The sequence below is a fragment of the Sycon ciliatum genome, chromosome 11 (genome assembly GCF_964019385.1).
Source record: "Sycon ciliatum chromosome 11, ocSycCili1.1, whole genome shotgun sequence".
In the NCBI taxonomy this organism is placed as follows: domain Eukaryota; kingdom Metazoa; phylum Porifera; class Calcarea; order Leucosolenida; family Sycettidae; genus Sycon; species Sycon ciliatum.
In genome coordinates, this window is record NC_088653.1 from 12,029,338 (window position 1) to 12,048,171 (window position 18,834).

The 18,834-nt window shown below is 48.5% G+C and overlaps 1 protein-coding gene and 1 long non-coding RNA gene across 2 annotated transcripts; one reads left to right on the plus strand and one right to left on the minus strand.

Moving 5' to 3' along the window:
* Positions 1-9,688: 9,688 nt before the first annotated feature.
* On the plus strand, positions 9,689-13,897 carry LOC135827093 (uncharacterized). The gene has a single exon (XM_065339618.1). The coding sequence runs from the start codon at positions 9,689-9,691 to the stop codon at positions 13,895-13,897; it is 4,209 nt and encodes a 1,402-aa protein (XP_065195690.1).
* A 1,429-nt stretch (positions 13,898-15,326) lies between these two features.
* On the minus strand, positions 15,327-18,585 carry LOC135827506 (uncharacterized). Its single transcript, XR_010555470.1, has 3 exons — positions 18,390-18,585; positions 16,908-17,061; positions 15,327-15,440 (listed from the first exon to the last, which is right to left on the minus strand). It is a non-coding gene; the product is annotated as an uncharacterized LOC135827506 (long non-coding RNA).
* Between the last annotated feature and the right edge of the window lie 249 nt (positions 18,586-18,834).

Sequence of the window (18,834 nt, forward strand, 5' to 3'; positions counted from 1 at the left end):
CACAGCTGAGACTTTCAGCTACTTTGCTTGCTTTGGTTGAGCTCACCTTCCCCTCCTTATGTAATTTTCTATAGCTTAGAACCTTCCAATTTGGAAGGCTGTTGGAGTGAGCATCCAAGACGTACTAAACCTGATTGGCAGTTAGTTGTAGAACGTCAGTACCGTTGGCCAGTGTCGTGCAATTTCATCGCATGAGCTGATTGCCAAGTACATGTAACTGGCCGCGGGTTTCGTGGACATTATTATTTTTGTAGCCTAACTCGTACTTGTAGTTCTCTGCTCCTTTTCTTCCTAGAAAAATGTATGTTCACGATGCAGACTGCGACTCGCGAGCGCAGAGCTAAAGGTGTAAACACACTAACGCTGGTATGCATGTAACCATGTCATGGCCTAGACGCATGCCACAGCAAGTTAGTGGCAGTTGTTGGTGGAGCACAGCCACAGGAGACAAAATGCGCTTCATTCAAACACCCCGCCGCGAAGTACTCCAGCACAGATGAGCTATCCACTCCCAGAGCAGACAGCCGTATCATCTCGGCGCGGGACTCTCGGAGACGCTCCACACCATGTACTACAGTCGTCCCTCTCTAATCCGGCACTTTATAATCCAGCACCCTCGATAAACCAGCACAATTTTCAGTAGCCAAATGTCCTCTTCATGCACATTGCAGCAGTAGATCAGATTTGTTAATCCAGCACCCTCCCTAATCCAGCAGATTTCCGTGGCACAAAATGGTGCCGGATTATAGAGGGACCACTGTAGTACTACTAGTACTAGTACTAGTACATGTATGCACTAGTACTGGCACTGCGATGTATTGATTTGCGAATGACTGTTGGGACATTCTTCCAAAACATGACGTCACAGAATTCGTAAAAAAAAGACAACTTTTGTCGCAAGCGGCTAGCCTGTCGCAAGCGCGAGACTCATCATGGGCGCGCTCGAGCTGCGAAGCGCGACATTTGTCATCGGTCATTTGTCGAACATCAAAATGTCGAATTTTCGCACCAACGTTTGTTTTGCAAGTCGAAAATGATGTGTTTTCATTTCGTGAACCCCAGCATCAGCAACGTCCTGTCCCGTGCTCCATTTCTTGCTGATTCCAACGAACTTTGATCGCCCAAAGAGTCGAGGGCCAAACCTGCCCCCTCAGTCGCCTCAGAAAAACCAACTCCAACAAAGCCCAAGTCAAATGTTATGCGTGTCGCCATAGTCTTTTCAGCCACACAGATGACGGTGAGGACACTCCAGGCGAAAGAGAGTAGACAGGCAGTGGAGAGGAGCAATCAAAGGTAGCTGACGATGCTATGTCGCCAAAGACGCCTGCCAAGCGATGCCGAGATAAGAAACCTCTTTGAATAAATCACGCGCTAGCGCTATAGCGCTCTTCTACAAGAAAATGCATCCGAAAAATATTTTCGGCAAAGTGAGCTTTTTCCGAACAAACACGCCGAATCTTCGTGTGCATTTTCGACCTCGCTCCCGCGTGCCGAATCTTTTTGCCGAATTTCGGAATGCAAAACCTCGCTATTATGATCGCCTTCGATTATTTATTTTCGTTCTACTCGACAATTCCAAAAATCAGTGCCATTGCCGCATTGGCTTTAGCTTTGCCCTTGAACTTGAAATCTCGTGCCTTATTCTTTCTTGGGGACTGGTGTTGGATATTGAACGGGCGGAGTGACCGCCGGGATGATGGATGAAGGAGATGATGGCCTAATCTTGGCTGCGCGCATTCTCATTTTCCCGTGGCCTGTAGTGTTTGATTCACAAAGGGTGTCACAGGCATAGCTGGAGGAAGAAAGGTGATGTGAACTTCAGAAGTTCTAGAGAGTTGGTGGACAAGCCGTTGATTATTCACTCTCATTGTAATATCCTTTCTTTATCCACTGAAGATGTTGTTCAGAACAACGAAACGTCTGGAGAAGTATCGTAAAAATTTCTATCGTTATTAAATGTTATCAAATATACCACTCTTTGGTCTAGAAAGAATATTTTTGGATATTTTCAGAAGTTGTGCCATCGCAGCACTGTATAGAGGGCCATTAGAGGCTGTGTAGGCTGTATGTTTGATTTAGTTTGATTTAGCTCAGTGCTGAGCTTGCACCACACCACAGGTAGCATATTGAGTATTATTTACATTATCCATATAACTTGAACCGCTCTGTGAGCGGTTCTGAAAAACCTTTACTGGCGCTGCCCCGTCGTAAAAGTAAGAAATTAAAACTGGCTCATTGTACCCCCAAATGTGAACTGATCCACCTAAATCGCAAATGACGTGACCCGAACGCAGCAGTAGCACGAGGGTGCACTTGTGGTGTGCCGCAGGGCTCTGTACTAGGACCCATGCTGTTCTCCATATACACCAGAGATATCCCCTCGGAATCTGCGCCGGCATCATCACTGCAGTTTGCGGATGACATCGCCCTGACATGTGCAAGACGGACAGCGCAAGAGGTGTCTGATGCGCTCAGCTTGGCGGTTACCTCCCTCTCAAGTTGGCTGGACGCTCGTGGTCTTGTATTAAATGCAAAGAAGAGTAATGTATTGGTTTTTACCAGCAGCAGTGGGCAGCAGCCGGACGTGGGTGTACGCTGTCGAAATGATGTGCTTCCGCACACCACCAGCGCGAAATACCTCGGCGTCTTAATCGATGAACGAATGACCTGACAACCGCAAGTTGACCGGTGCATCTCACCCACTGCTAGGAAGATCGGTAGTCTGTGGCGGGTGCGACGCTGCCTCACTCTAGCTAGTTGAAGCAAGTACTTCCTATCTGTCATCATGCCGGATTTGATATATGGATCGTCAGCATATGGCTCCGGCTTGACCCACAACCAGCTAAATCGCTTGCAGGTGGCCCAAAACCGCGCAGCAAGGGCGGTGTTCGGACGACCACGATTTACCAGGGCCAGTGATCTCTTGGAGAGGCTCTCTGTTTATCGCATGGACGAGGTATATCGCCAGAAACTGCTCGTGCTGGTATGGCGGTGCGTTCATAACCGTGCCAGTCCTGCTCTGCAGGCACTGTTTGTTCGCAACTGCGGAGCAACTCGCCTTCAGCGCAGTCTGGACCTACAACAACCAATAGCCAGAAGCCGAGCAGGCCAATGCCGACCGGCATCTCGCGGTTGCCTGTTATGGAACCATATACCTGACACGGTGCGAGCTATGGGCAACATCCCAGCATTCCGCCAAGCTGCCATTCCCTACACGTAAGTCGTTGTAGACTGGTACACAGTTGGCCATACCATGGTATTCAGTACCCACGAACTTTGCAAAGCCGATAATGTGATAATGTACCGTGGTGCATGCACCGGTGGTACCACCACTTCGTAGACTGCCTCCCGTTCATTTCTGTGCTCCTGTCTTTATTCTCGTCAGCTGTGTACTTCAGCAGTTCAATTCTGTGCTCCAGTCCTATTTATTCTCGTGAGTTGTGTACTCGTTTTGCTGTTTGTCTGGTTTATTTGAATTCGCACAGTAAATGTGTACTTCAGTTATTCTCTCCTCCCTCTTCTGAGTTTGACTCTCCGCTGGCCTTCTCTCCTCCCATCCCCTTACATCGTATTGGGCCTCCGCACACACTACATTGTCACATAGCACAACTCAACCATTCGCTACCCTGTTATTGAGCACTCCTGCTCGTTTGGTCTCGCAAATCCAAATAAAATCAATCAATCAATCAGGTTCCTACCTGTGGATGCAGCTGGGGACGCTGGTCCACAGGCCATGGTCGTCGATGAACTCCCATGTTGGATAACCGATGGAAGTAACTATGTGTACTAGCAAAGTTACACTGCCACTGATACCATGTACTAGTGATGGTGTTACCCTATGATGTGCTGTGATCCTGTGCCCTCCTGACCTCGTGCTACTGGTGCGTTCGGGTCCCGTCATTCCCGATTTAGGTGGATCAGTTCACATTTGGGGGGACAATGGGCCAGTTTTAATTTCTTACTTTTACGACAGGGCAGCGCCAGTAAAGGTTTTTCAGAACCGCTCACAGAGCGATTTTTATATGGATAATTTCAGTTTTTTTTCCGTTCCCTCCCCACCCCAACCCCGAAGGTAAACATGATGAACACGCGCGCGATGTACTGTATGTAGGCATGAGACTGCGATAACACACTGATACATACCAGCCCTCCCCACCTCGCTTACCCCGCACACAGATACACAAACACGCGGATGCACACGGTACACGCACACATACGCACATGCACACGACACAAACAGGAAATTCTTCATGTAAAATGCCATGCAAAGCAGTGGCCACCGTACTTTTAAAAGGAAGTCAGTTGTGGAACAAAATAATTCAACTACAACGTGTAGACAAGCTGACGGCCAAAGCACAACATAGCAAACATGACATTTGCCCAAGGATTGCAGTTTGCAGACCACGCCATGGAAGCAGCGAATACAGAATGTAATATCATACAAAGTGACAAGCAAAGAAGTGGCCACCATACACCAGAGACTTGCAGAAAGTCACATATCCAACTGTTGAGAAGGCCGTCGTGGCCATGTGTTTTTTTATGATGTATTTACTATTTATTCAATATTTCCCTCAGGATGTGAAATATGAAATGTCTCAGAAATTCAGTTTATTTTGGAACGCAATTTCGCGTACATGTAGTGATTTAGCCTACAGTTAGTTCACGAGTTATTTCGTAGGTTGTTTGTTTCTTGCGTTGCACAATGCAAGACAAGAATTTGCACAACGGCACAAGAGTACTATTGACGTTGACTCTCAAAATGATTCTTGGTCGCATTTTGTTTGTTTCTTCTAAGTTTTGACAAAGGGACATGTATTTTCGTTTTGTCTTTTCTCGCAGTGTTTCCTTTCATTTCTAAGCCGCGACGCCGTCGCGTACTGCGGTACGACGGGTCACGTGCTGCCAACCTACTGCATTCTTTATTCACCAGTTTTCACGGCTACACTGCATGCATTGTAGGCCTAGCCCAAATTTGCTCGGGGCGCTTCGATATTTTGCCGGCAAATTTTGCCCAAGCACTTTCCATATTTTGCTTGGCATTGCCTTTCGTTTCCGATATTTTGCTCCATTTTGCTCCTGCTTTGTGGCAAAAATAGCTTCGAATGAACCGTCTACTTTGGTAAAAGACTAAAAGTGGATGGTGACTCTGATGAGGAAAGCAAAACTGGAAATGGTGTCAGTATTACGGATTTTGTAGCATGATTTCAAATTTATGTACCCCTGACAACCTGCACGAGCTATTTCAGCACGACGTTGGCCCAATGAAACCAAAGAAATTAGAATAAAATTGCCAAAACACACCCGGATCCTCTGTAAATTTCGATATTTTGCTCGGAATTTGCTGGCAATTTCTTTTCGTGGGAAATTTCGATATTTTGCTGGAAGAATTGCCGGCAAATTTGGGCTAGGCCTAATGCATTGTATAATGACTCATGATTATTTTTTGCTCTGCGCTGAATCCCGTACTGTAGTGTAGGGCTTTTTCAGAGTGGGTTTGTTTTTCGATGAGGCTCGGCAAGTAATTAGTTCGGTTCTTCGAAAGGAAGAGAAAGAGTTGCCTTTTTGTTGTTTGCGAAATATCTATTTTACTACCACGAAGTGTTCCCGTTGCGTGTGAGAACCTGCATGACAAATTGGTAGCAGAGGATGGTTGTCAAGTAGTGGTTCCTTCACCAAGCGCAGTGTGGTAGTGAGTAGCATTTCGGGTTTTCGCTGGACAACATGGATCTTGAGGAGTGCAAGAAAGCGAAGGCCAAGGCCAAGTTCCATGTCACACGAAATCGAAACTTGTTGCTCAGCAGGATCTACGAAGAGGATGCGACCTCGAAAGAGATCAAGAGGTTGTTGGATGACGTGACTGAGAGTGTTCACAACGCTGTGGATGTGTGTCTAAAACTGGTAACGCGGTACGCAGAATAGATGACTTGCACAAAGATCCCAGCCGCGAGTGAGACGGGGCAAGTGCACCCTGTGCACCCAGGCTACACTGGGGGCACCCTACACCGTCTGTACGAGTACTGTAGTGTACTTTTTTTGTCAGCATGAATGAACGGTGCACGGCATGTACATGTACATGATCAGTACCGACCGTCACTGTCTTCAGCAGCTCATGAGTCATGCATGATGTGCACTTTCAGGGTTAGCATGGTTAGTGCTATAGTATATTGAAGTGGCACTACATGACTGACGTCTGTATATTATGTGAAGAGAAGCCAGGCGTCCAAACCAACCCAAAATACTCTTGCCTTATTCTTCGGACAAATAGTTATAAAAAAATTGTCTTACCAAACAACAGTGAGCATAGAAGCAACCTCGATGCACCCAATAATATGGCATCCGGGAACAGCAAGTGTTGCACGAGGATCCCAAGAACACCTCAAGTTCCATGCTACCCGCCGCCATCAAAAGAACGAAGGATAAATGTGCTAGCCTAGTTCACATTCAATGTAACGCTAACGGTACGGGATATAGGAGCCTGTTGGGAAGGCGTGGCGGCACTGGCGGGAAGGCGTGGGTGAGCTGTACAATCTTGTACGGTTCGCACAGCACAACATACATGCAGCAGCTATTGCGACGGCTAACGTCGATGGGCGAGAGTCATAAAGCAAAGTCGATGGGGGTTGACGTTTCTGGGCTTCCTTTCCGAAAGGAAAGTTTTATTTCTTCTCAAATAAAGCAGAATCATGCTGATCATACCAGTCCGTTATGAAGACAAGAAAGCAGCCATGGACATTGTGCCATTCTAAAGGAACGACAGGTAAAAGATAATGCACTTCATCTGAAAACTCAAGGACTATCCATAAATACAGCAAATGATAATCCTAGCCTGGTAATGTCCAACTCCGTCATGTGAGCCATTCGGTGAGTTATCATGGGGAGCATAATGTTCGAGAAGCTGAAATTTTGAGGAGTTGCAGTTGTGTTCGTCGCCACACAATGCCATCGCCAGTTCACATTCGAAATGCAGCCATTTTTACGCTTGTGTCCCTGTACATGGCATGGAAGGTTGAACAGATTCAACTCTTCCATCGCTTCCTGATTTGTACAGTAGTGCGGTTGCGTTCCCATTCCTGACACTCACATCCGTCTCCGCTAACCAGCATCATGAGCACTCCAATGGTTCCCGCCGCTCCTTCCGTATCGTCCCAGCACGCCCCGTCAAAATGTGAACTACTGTAGGCAACAGAGCCAGTGTATGATGAAGGTGAATGCACTGTTTGATGATGCTCCCACAAATCCTTTCACCGTTGTATGGAATTTGTAAGAAGAGTAGTGGCTCAACTGTAGGTCCAATGCAGAAGGTACCTCACAGCGCAGTTCTGTCACGTCCACAATAATGAACATACTCAGCAGACTGTGATGTGTATCAGACACACTCTGGCATTATTTGTTCCACATTCTCCCAGGAGAAGATAACATGTAGTTCAATCATGTCTTCAGTACATGGAGCACCAATGCCTCGTTGCAACAAAACAGGTATGCAAGTTACTTTCCCATGAGACCCAGCTGGAGCCGCATCGTCGTCATTACCAGCTAATCATGGAGAGCAGGGGCGTACGCCGCTCGCCTCCAGGAGTGGTTCCCATGCCAACTGATGAACCAACATTCCACACAATTGTATCCCACGGAGTTTCTGCTTATTCTCCTCAGACTGGGTGAAATTTTCATCCACAAGCTGCTATACGATGTCATTGCTACGCATTTTTGATTTTAAAAGACTGAACTTTTCCCCGTTTTATGGATGTTTTGTTCAGCATGACGATTGCGTGCAGTCTTGAAAGCTGCCTAAGTTTCGAATCATCTGGAGCAAACATCACACAGGGCAAGCAGAGGCCACCATTGCACGCCGGTCAAAAGACTACCCAAGGTAACTCCTGTAACAAGGATAGTTGAAAGTGGCGCTGTTTGCCATCCATCTGGACACGCACAGGAAATGAAATCCTTCGCCTTCGGTGGCGCACAATGATTGTCGGTGACGCCGGAAATCTTTTCCGTGTCCGGCAAATGTCGGGGGACTGGATTCCACTGTGGACGTCGACTTTCAGAATATTCCTTCGAACACATATCCCTTCCAACACACTCCCATGTCACTGAAGTAACAACGGTCGCTCTACAGCTTCGCCGACGATTTCTTCCTCAGCGCTGCTCGATGCATGCAGCCTTCGCTTGCAAGTCAGGTGCGTCTCCATTCTCATCTATCTCTTGACCTTCGCCACTAGCACTGGCTACACGCTTTGCCTGCTGCTCAAAATAGCTCTGAATAGAGTGCTGGCCCTCTGGATGTCGATGCTTCATTTTTCTTTTCCACAAAGCGAAAGCATCGTCCAAAACACGACGAACTTCGTCAAAACAAACTGCAAAGGAAATTTGACTCTGAGATCGAGGAATCCGGCGATGTAGAGACTTTGTTGAACCCAGTCCAGTACACTGTGTCCCAGCACCGCTTTCACACCTGGGCTAGTCACAGTCCTCGGACCGTCACCATGGTCACTCGCGTCAGCATGGTCAGGCGCGGACTCCAGGCGCCATGCATGCACTTGCACGTGCACTGCGAGCGCTGGGCCTGAAAAGGCTGGATCCAAAAAAATTCTGTACCAATATCGAATTTTTTTTACTGGTTCCCGGGCATCCCGGGAACCGCCCTATGTACGCCCCTGGAGAGGTATAATGTGACTTTCCACCACAACCTGATTCAATCATAGTTTGCGGCGAGCCTGCGCCAAACTGCTTTCTCACTAGAGCCAGGCATTGGATACATATGGCTTCAGTAAGGTTTACAATGCTATGCCTCTGGCCTAAGTCCAAGTCTAGATACTGCTGCTCAGAGTCAGGGCTGATGAAATTTTCATATCGGAGCAAGTGAGACTTCAACAGTAGCTATGTAGTACACATCAGGCCTGAGGACTTCGCAGCGTTTCTCCAGCACACTTGTTCTCTCCTTCAACTCAGATACTACTTGAAGTACTACTAAAGGCCATCTGGCTCTCACACTCAGTCCTTCCACCCTTCATTTTCGTGGCTTGTGCTTCCACTCGTGACTCGGCAGGTTCCTGGCCTCTCCGCAGTCTGTCCTCAGGAGAGGGTCGCTCTGGAGTGCAGCCGAATCAAAAGGAATCGAGTTCTTTCACGTCCACTTTCGTCGTGCTTGACTTCGCTTCCACTGCGGGAAAGTAGTCACACTTCAGGACCACGACGTGCTTGTTGCAGCCTACACCGATGATACTAAAATAATATTCCCTCATTTTTCTGCCTGGGATTGGGATTGGAATGGGAGCCTCAGTTCCATCTCTCGTCTGCTAGTGCATTCAGGAGCGCAGCAGCGCTTCGACATGACGATACAAGCCGAATCAACACAACTCTACTCTCTAGCCAAAAAAACTAGCTCAGTGTTCGTCAGGCAAAAAGCGAAACTTCGAAAGTCACGAACTCAAAAGGTGGGGAAGTCAGAGTCAGAAGGTCCACTTGCCCCGTCTCGAACCCAGACAATCTTTGTGCAAGTCATCTATTAGGACTACCCACAGAAAAAGTGCACGAGGAGATAGAGGTCATCAACGTCGACTACAGCGATGCTGTCAGCAAGACCAGCGACGTGCTGGCAGAAATAAGCAAGAGGCCAAGTCGAGCCAGAACGGGTGAAAGTTCGCCAGCTTCCATCACCAGAGCCAAGAACATAAGATTAGTAAAGGCAATGTTGACGCAGAGCTTGGAGAATCCCAGAGCAAGTGGGAGGATGTTGACACCGCCACACTCTCCTTGCAAGGCCCTTGAGGAAAAACAGAACATGTGTGCTGAGAAGAGTCTCAGTCGTTTTGGGAATGTGTCTGCATCCAGTGTCAGCCAGAGTGCGAGGGTTGAGGGGACTACCCAGCCGCCTGCCGTTTCCTCGGGAGCACCTCTGGGAGCAAATGCATCGGCACTCCCCCTGGGAACTCCAAGTGGTGACCATCATGATAGACAGGACGAATCGCTTGGGGCTGACACGGCAAGCGTCAGTGACAGCCAGCCAATTGTGTCGTCGTCAAGTGCAACCATGGCAACCAATGTGAGTACAGACAAGTCACGCACAATCAAGGTGTCCTTTCCGGTCTCTTTGTCGTCTGTACCTACGTTACCGTTTACGGCGGAGCTCTTGTCAAAAGTTCACCCGGTTGCCATGGCAACCGCCAAAACCATGGCAACACCGCTGAACATTGGTCATCAGTCTGCAGGGAGTAACCAACCAAGTGGCATTGCTCAGTCTGGCATGCAGCAGGCACCGGTATCTACGTCGGCAGCTTCGGCAAGAAACGTAATCACTACCCCTAACCGTAGTTCAAGTGGGGTCAGCGTACCACTCAGAGCATTGTCGGCCACGACCATACTCGTGCAGTCAGCCCAGACGCAACGAACTCCTGCAGTGCAGCCTCCTCGTGGGACGCAACCAACTCCAGCTGTGCAGCCTCGTGCAGTTGCAAGTCATACTCTCTCGGCTTCTACACCTGCATTTGTGCCGGGATCAGGAAATTTGTACGTTCCACCGCCGACCCATTCTGGACATCCATTCTCATTTGGAACACCACCGGGTTTCTTGTCGGCACCCGACTTCCCGACGCACGCCTTGCCGAATCAGTCTGGAATAATGTCTACCCCACCAGCGACCCAACCGGTCATGCAACAAATACCAGTTGGTCAGCCAGGTCACGCGTCACACCGTGAAGATTATGGTCTTGTGCAGCCGAGCAGTCTTCCAGTTGCCATGACATCGCCGAGTGGTCTACCAGTGCAAGCGAGTAGTTCTGGTAGAATCGAATTGTACCGACATTTAGAGAAAGTGTCAATTCCAACGTTCAAGGGCGACAAGCGGCAATATGAGACGTGGAAGGCGGCGTTTGAGATGTGCATTGGCTGCGCTAACATTCCGGATGGGCTGAAGTTATTGCAGCTCCGAAAATACCTCGCGGGCGATGCACTACGGTCTATCGACACTCTTGGCTACTCGGCCGAGGCGTATGAGGCAGCACGACGTAGGCTGGAACGCAAGTTCGGTGGTCAGCGACGTCTAGTTGCAGTGCATCTAGAAGCCCTTGAGAAGTTCCCAGCGATGAGATCTGCAAACGCCCAGGAGTTGGAGCGTTTTGCGGAGCTACTCGATGTCGCTGTGGTGAATTTGAAGGCGAGTGGTCAGACACAGGAGTTGGCTAACGGGACATTTTATGTCCGGCTAACACAGAAGCTGGGGGTGTCTCTTCTGCTGAGCTACCAGAAGTGGATACACCAGACAAGCACCTCTGAATCTGTCGAAGCGCTTCTGCAATGGGTGGAGCTGGAAAGCGAGTTCCAAGTACGAGCCCAGGAGACGATCCAAGGTATCTCCACGGCAACTCCAGTAGGGTCCACTCAAACAGCAAAGAGTCACCCGCTGAAGGGCCAGGCCAGTCATGGTGGAGTGAAGCATCAGGCATTCTTCGCTGACAAGCCCAAGAAGGCCCAGAGCAGCAGCAGTTGCCCGATCTGCACGAAGATCCATCCCGTTTGGAAATGCCTAGAGTATCGGAAGCTGTCAATTGCAGAGCGTTGGCAGAAGGCCCGGACGCTCAAGCTTTGCTACCGTTGCCTTAACTCTGGTCATTTGGGAAATAACTGTCCCAGGTCGCAGCCCTGTGGTGCCGACGGTTGTACAGAGACCCACAACGCGTTGCTGCACGGAAAGTCTAGTGCTACTACAGACTCGAATGGAGCCTCACAGAAGCCAGTGCTCCAGTCTAGCGCCTCCACGGAGGGGGGTGACACCAGTTCCATGGCCACACATATGAGTAGTGTCGGCGTTAGAGCTGTCGCACTGCGAACCGTTCCCGTCATACTTCGCCACGGCGACAAGAATGTCAAGGTCAACGCGCTGCTGGACGACGGCAGCACGCAATCTTACCTTAATTGCGACGTTGCGGCACAGCTAGAGCTTAGCGCTCCCACACAAGAAGTGTCAGTGAGCACACTGAACGGCCGCATCGAGACCCTAGAGACCATGCCAGTCGACTGCCACATCGAGAGTCTGGATGGCAGATTTATCACACAGTTCTCTGCTCTGACTGCCAAGAATGTCACCGGTAACCTTACACCTCATGATTGGTCGGTAGATCAGACACGGTATCCGCACCTCAACGGCATCGAGTTTCCGCAATGCCAGAAGAAGCGAGTAGAGGCGCTGATCGGCCTTGACCACGCTAGTCTCCACAGGTGCATGGAGGAAGTCTATGGTGAGGCTCATGAGCCATTCGCACGCAGAACGCCACTCGGGTGGACATGCGTTGGCAGGAGCACCAGACCGCAACAGACGACAAATTTCACCCGCACGTACTTCGGAAAGGACGTCGACCTGAATGCACTGGTGAGAAGGATGTGGGAGGTGGAGGAACTTCCCCAGTCGTACGAATTCTGTGCAGATGATCAAGCCGTTTTTGATCAGACGGTCCAGTCGATGACCTACAAGAACGGAAGATACCAGGTTTCGGAGCCGTGGATCAAGAGACCACCTCCGGACAACTACAGTCGAGAAACTGCAATGAAGCGGCTCATCGCAGCAGAGAGACGCCTGGCGAAGGAGCCAGACGTCGCTGAGGAATACCGAACCGTGATTCGCCGTCACTTAGAACAAGGGTATATCAGCAAGATCAGCAACGCAAGTGATGGCGACGGCTGGTATCTGCCGCACTTTGCTGTTGTACGACCTGGGGCTACATCCACAAAGGTGCGTGTGGTCTTTGATGCAGCAGCAAAGACGAAAGGCAAGTGTCTGAATGACTACATCAGCACTGGGCCCAAACTACAACGGGACCTCACAGACGTTCTCCTGCGGTTTCGGCGACACCCAAACGCACTGGTAGCCGACGTGGCAGAGATGTATCTACAAATCGAGTTGGAAGAGGATGACCGACAGTTCCATCGATTTCTTTGGCGAGAAGATACGGAGGACCAACCGGCCGTTTACCAGTACAATAGAGTGGTGTTCGGGATCAATGCATCTCCATTCTTAGCTCAACTGGTCTCGCAAGAGCATGCGCGGCGGAACCAGGAGGAGTTTCCTACGGCAGCAGAAACCGTGTTGAAGTCCACGTACATGGACGATTCAATGGACTCGACAAAGTCAACAGAGCTAGCGATTCAGCTGTACCACGAGCTTACGGCGCTGTGGGGTCTCGCTGGAATGCATGTGCGAAAATGGATTTCCAACAATGTTGAGGTGCTCGCCGAAGTCCCCGAGGAGGACCGAGCCAAGGAAGTGGACCTCGCTAATGGAATCCTGCCGACGACCAAGACTCTCGGAGTTAAGTGGCGAGCAGAGGAAGACGAGTTCCTGATTCATGTCAAGCCGCCATCAGACATTGTCACCAAGAGAGCGTTCTTGAAGAACCAAGCCACATTGTTTGATCCGATCGGATTCGTACTGCCATTCACCATAGTTGGTTGGATGTTGTTCCAGAAGATGTGGCTAGCAGGTGCTGACTGGGACGTCTCTCTGCTGCCAGAGCTAGGCGCAGAGGCGCAAAAGTGGTGTGCCGACATGGATGCACTCCAGGATGTCCGAGTTCACCGGTGTATTCAACGTGATGAAGACGTGGTGGAGACTCAGCTACATGTATTCTGCGATGCCTCGCAAGATGCATATGGAGCAGTCGCTTATCTCTGTCATGTGTACCAGGATGGTACGAGGTCCAGTCGATTCGTCATGGCTCGAGCCAAAGTGGCGCCGTTATCAGCTGTTAGCATCCCCCGACTCGAGCTAATGAGAGCAGTCATCGGATGTCGTCTTGGTGTGTCCGTAGCCAAGACACTCGCCATCGCAATGGAGAATGTCATGTTCTGGAGTGACAGCATGGATGTCCAAGTGGTGGAAAGAGTACCCGGATCTCAGTGTTGGTGACATCGTCCTCGTTGTGTCAGCTGATACCCCCCGTGGCAAGTGGCCTCTTGGACGGGTGTTGGAGGTCTACCCTGGTTCTGACGGCAGAGTGCGTGTCGCTAAGCTCCAGGTCGGAGGCAAGCAGGTAACCAGGTCAGTTGTACGGCTATGTCCGGTTGTGAAAGGCTGACAGTCCGTACGCATGTTTTAGATGGACTTATCGCCATCTTTAGTCAGTTCGATCTCTTTTCTCATTTTACTCATTCTTTGATACGGATGTATCAAGGAGGGGGGTATGTTGAGAAGGCCGTCGTGGCCATGTGTTTTTTTATGATGTATTTACTATTTATTCAATATTTCCCTCAGGATGTGAAATATGAAATGTCTCAGAAATTCAGTTTATTTTGGAACGCAATTTCGCGTACATGTAGTGATTTAGCCTACAGTTAGTTCACGAGTTATTTCGTAGGTTGTTTGTTTCTTGCGTTGCACAATGCAAGACAAGAATTTGCACAACGGCACAAGAGTACTATTGACGTTGACTCTCAAAATGATTCTTGGTCGCATTTTGTTTGTTTCTTCTAAGTTTTGACAAAGGGACATGTATTTTCGTTTTGTCTTTTCTCGCAGTGTTTCCTTTCATTTCTAAGCCGCGACGCCGTCGCGTACTGCGGTACGACGGGTCACGTGCTGCCAACCTACTGCATTCTTTATTCACCAGTTTTCACGGCTACACTGCATGCATTGTATAATGACTCATGATTATTTTTTGCTCTGCGCTGAATCCCGTACTAGTGTAGTGTAGGGCTTTTTCAGAGTGGGTTTGTTTTTCGATGAGGCTCGGCAAGTAATTAGTTCGGTTCTTCGAAAGGAAGAGAAAGAGTTGCCTTTTTGTTGTTTGCGAAATATCTATTTTACTACCACGAAGTGTTCCCGTTGCGTGTGAGAACCTGCATGACACCAACAGATGGAAAAGTGAACAGCAATCTGGTACAGCCCACACAAGACAAAGCTGACCTGATACTTGTCCCAGGATCGCAAGTGGCAGATCCTTTTCAATGCATAACATGCAGGTGCACGTTACACGCATGGACAAAATCTGACCGTGTCGCCAGCATACAATGTCATCACATATATACCCCACAAGTTACACACATGCACAGTAGAAGCACAATGAAAGCAATGGAAAAGTACGATGTGGTTGCTGAAGCATCTTCGCACTTCAAATTCAGACATAAATGTGGTCGTCACGAGATGATATACCTGCAAGATACAAGTGATGCAGAAAGAAAGCAGAAGGTCGTGAGGTAGGCTATGAGACACCACAAACGGGTCACCTACATGTATGTTCAGGGCTAGTGCACTCGCACGCAGAATTATCATAATTGAGCATTTCCCAAACTGAGAAGTGCAAGGAAATCCACTTGCATGCACAGGAGCTCACGTACCGTAGTAGTTTCTTCAATGTCCGCCACGGCAAGCTGACCGCTTATGTTGAAACTGTGCAGAAAGTTTCCACCAAACACTAGCGAATCCACAGGAGTGTGAACTGCATGAATCCAGCCTGTCAACGAACAAACATACACACACACAGTGTTGCCACATCACTTTGGCCAAATATCAGTAGGATGAAAAAATAAAATGCATCATCTGGGGGCTTTTTGCCCCCAGACCCCCATCATAGTAACCCCAGTATACACATGCACACAAAGCGCACTGTTAAAGGGGAAGTATACCCTAAAATCACATTTTCACCAGTTGTAGTCTTCGGGGTGCTGAGTCGAATGGTCGTGGTCCGAGGAAGCTGCGACGCTCCCTTCCTTCTTTATATGTTGTAGTCTTTTAGACGCTGAGTTGAACAAGCGGTCACGTGCTCCCGCGTACACCAGTCACCTGGTCACCGTGCCTGCAGGGTACAACTTACTAGCCTGTTTGACCTTTTTTGGGTGCAGTCCTGTCACTCGAGTTGAACTCGAGTTGAACCTTGGTGTGAAAGTTGTCGCCTGCTGGCGCGGTGACCAGGTGAGTTGGGCACCCTGGAGCACGTGACCGCTTGTTCAACCATGTTCGATTGGGAATAAAGGAGGAACGCTGCATCGCAGCCTTTTTCGGACCAAAACTAGTCGACTCAGCGTCCAAACGACTACAACACATGGGCCAATCGCGGTCATCCGTGCTTTTATAAGAATGACATGGCGCTTTTAGTGACATTTTGCATACAAATCCCCATCTAGTAGGGCGCAGTCACCCAGTTTCGGTGGAAGTGCGCGAGTTCGATTGGGAAAAAAGAAGGAAGGGAGCGTCGCAGCTTCCTCGGACCAAGACCATTCGACTCAGCACCCCGAAGACTACAACTGGTGAAAATTTGATTTTAGGGTATACCTCCCCTTTAAAAAATCACGGGTCTGCGTGAAACTCAGATTGAGCTATCAGATTTTCCCCCGAGACAGAATAATGATTTCACTTAGCACCATAGGAGAGAGCAATGAAAACAAACACGATGACCAGTAAGAGCAAAAATCTGGAACATGACTTCTATTATGTTCTAATTTAGTTCTAAACGAAGCATAACGTCAGAACGGGACATTTTCATGTCTGTTGTCGGCAGGAAAAGGTCAATCGTCGGCGGGTCGTGAAATGCCTCCAAAATCAGCAGGCTACTGACATGTCGGCAGGTGTGGCAACACAGACACACACACACACACACACAACCACACACACACATACACACGCGCGTACACATGCACACACGTACACACACACAAACACACACATACATGCACACACACACACACACACACACACACACGCATTACACCTTCAAGCAGCCGAGCCCGTTGGCAACAGACCCAACACAATCAGGCATAAAGGCACCAACCAACCGAACTAGCTGGCACATACATACACACACTTACACACACTTACACACACACACATACATACATACACACATACATACATACATACATACATACATACATACATACATACATACATACATACATACACACACTTACACAATCTCACTCACCAGTAGGAATGACAAAAGTCCAGCCTGGTTTCAATTCGACGCGGGCACACTTCTCGACCATGTCACCCAGGAATATATCCTGCTGTTTACCCGACAACACCCACTGCTCATAGATCTGAAGATTGATTGGGGTCGGAGGAATCAGCCAGAAAACCTGCAGTGCACAACAAACACACGCACACACACGCACAAACACACACACACACTGCCGCATTGTAAACAGTACAGTTAGTCACACCTTTTTACACTGAACCTCAACGGTAAAGAAGGGTTAGAGCACCGCTGCCCTCAAGTGAAGGCGCCTGGCTCGAGTCCTGGTGGCGCCAGTCAATTTTTTCTTCAGACGTTTTCCCGTTTGCATCTTTCCCTCAACCAATGAACAGGTAAGGAGTCGTCTGTATTTTTCGAAAAATTAAAAAATCCGTCCTCGGGCAAAAAGGAGTAGGGTTGTCAAGAGTGCTGGCTGAATTAATTTTTTTGATTATTCGTACTTTTTTTCTTTCTTTTTTTTGCTCCAGGCCGGGACTTTCATACACTTGTTGCACTGACTGTGTAGTGTACTGTAGACCAGGGAGTCGTAAAATACCGGTAATACCTGAACGTCCTCCGCTGAGTCTGCTATGATTTGAAAACTCCGTATGGCGGAACCCAGATGCGCATGCAGTTTACGTAAGACTTTCCGTAGATCGACTACATTTTTTAACTAACGTAATTACGTTATGCGGAACATCTCTAACAAAGTACAGTGAGTGCAGGGAAATACTTCGACAACTGCAGACAGTCAGTTATAGGCGATTCACACGACAGCCACTTGCACGTTTTACGGCGAGTGATTTACGAGAAAAGTGACTGTGTGGATTCACATGGCTGCACTCAACAGCGGGCACGTTTGCATTTTTGAATGATTCACCCACCAGTTGCCATGAGTATTTCAAATTTTCAAAACACGTGTACAATAATTATCATGGTGAAAAGAGCCGCGTAAAAAATCAAGTCTTGTCTTGCGCTTTTTGGTGTAAATATAGTTTACTGCTTGCCGCAGAGGGGCCGAGGGCTAGACCCACAGGACACTTCTGATCATAACTCACTAGACCTAGTCTTTCTTAAACTTGCATTCAGTTTCGGCGGGGACAATACCCCCGACACACGACCAACAAAATCTCTAACTGTCTTTGACGCCATCAGAATATCTATGCAAACACAGCCTAACGGACAAAGTCAAACAAGCCGTGACCTGATGTTGACACAGCCTGGTCAGTATGGAGCTTGCATGTCGAGTCTGCAGTTAAGGAATTCATACCTCAAAAGTTGAAGCGAAATAACCTGAACAATAAACTGTGGTATAATGCGGGAAAATCAATAAATTACAAAAATGTCACGTTCGGAAATTTTATTGGGTGGTCATCCCGTTTGACTGTGCGAAGTAAAATTAAAACAACCAAATGGTTGGGTTGATCTGCACTGTGCAACCGATTCTCTCACCTTTCTTCCTCCAGCTATGCCTGTGACACCCTTCGTGAATCTGCGAAACACAAGTGGCAGGCCACGCGAAAATGAGAATGCGCGCAGCCAAGTTTAGGCCATCATCTCCTTCATCCATCATCCCGGCGGTCACTCCGCCCGTTCAATATCCAACACCAGTCCCCAGGAAAGAATAAGGCACGAGATTTCAAGTTCAAGGGCAAAGCTAGCCAATGGCACTGATTTTTGGAATGGACCGTATGCGTGTTAAAACAAAATGGCGTCACGATTTATTGAAAGTGGTATAGTTGGTGGTGCGAGTGTTCAAACCCATTTGAAATTGAACTTCATACTGTTCGTCTTCTTTTTGACATGCTCTCTTTCCATCGTCCTTAGCTTTTGTTTGTTGAGAGCTGTTTTGGCTTTCTCCTATACCTCTGGGGGATGCCAAGTGATGGTTTTGAGA

Bases quoted from the DNA above. Each gene is read 5' to 3' on its own strand.
- LOC135827093 (XM_065339618.1), top strand. From the start codon at position 9,689: ATGTTGACGCAGAGCTTGGAGAATCCCAGAGCAAGTGGGAGGATGTTG.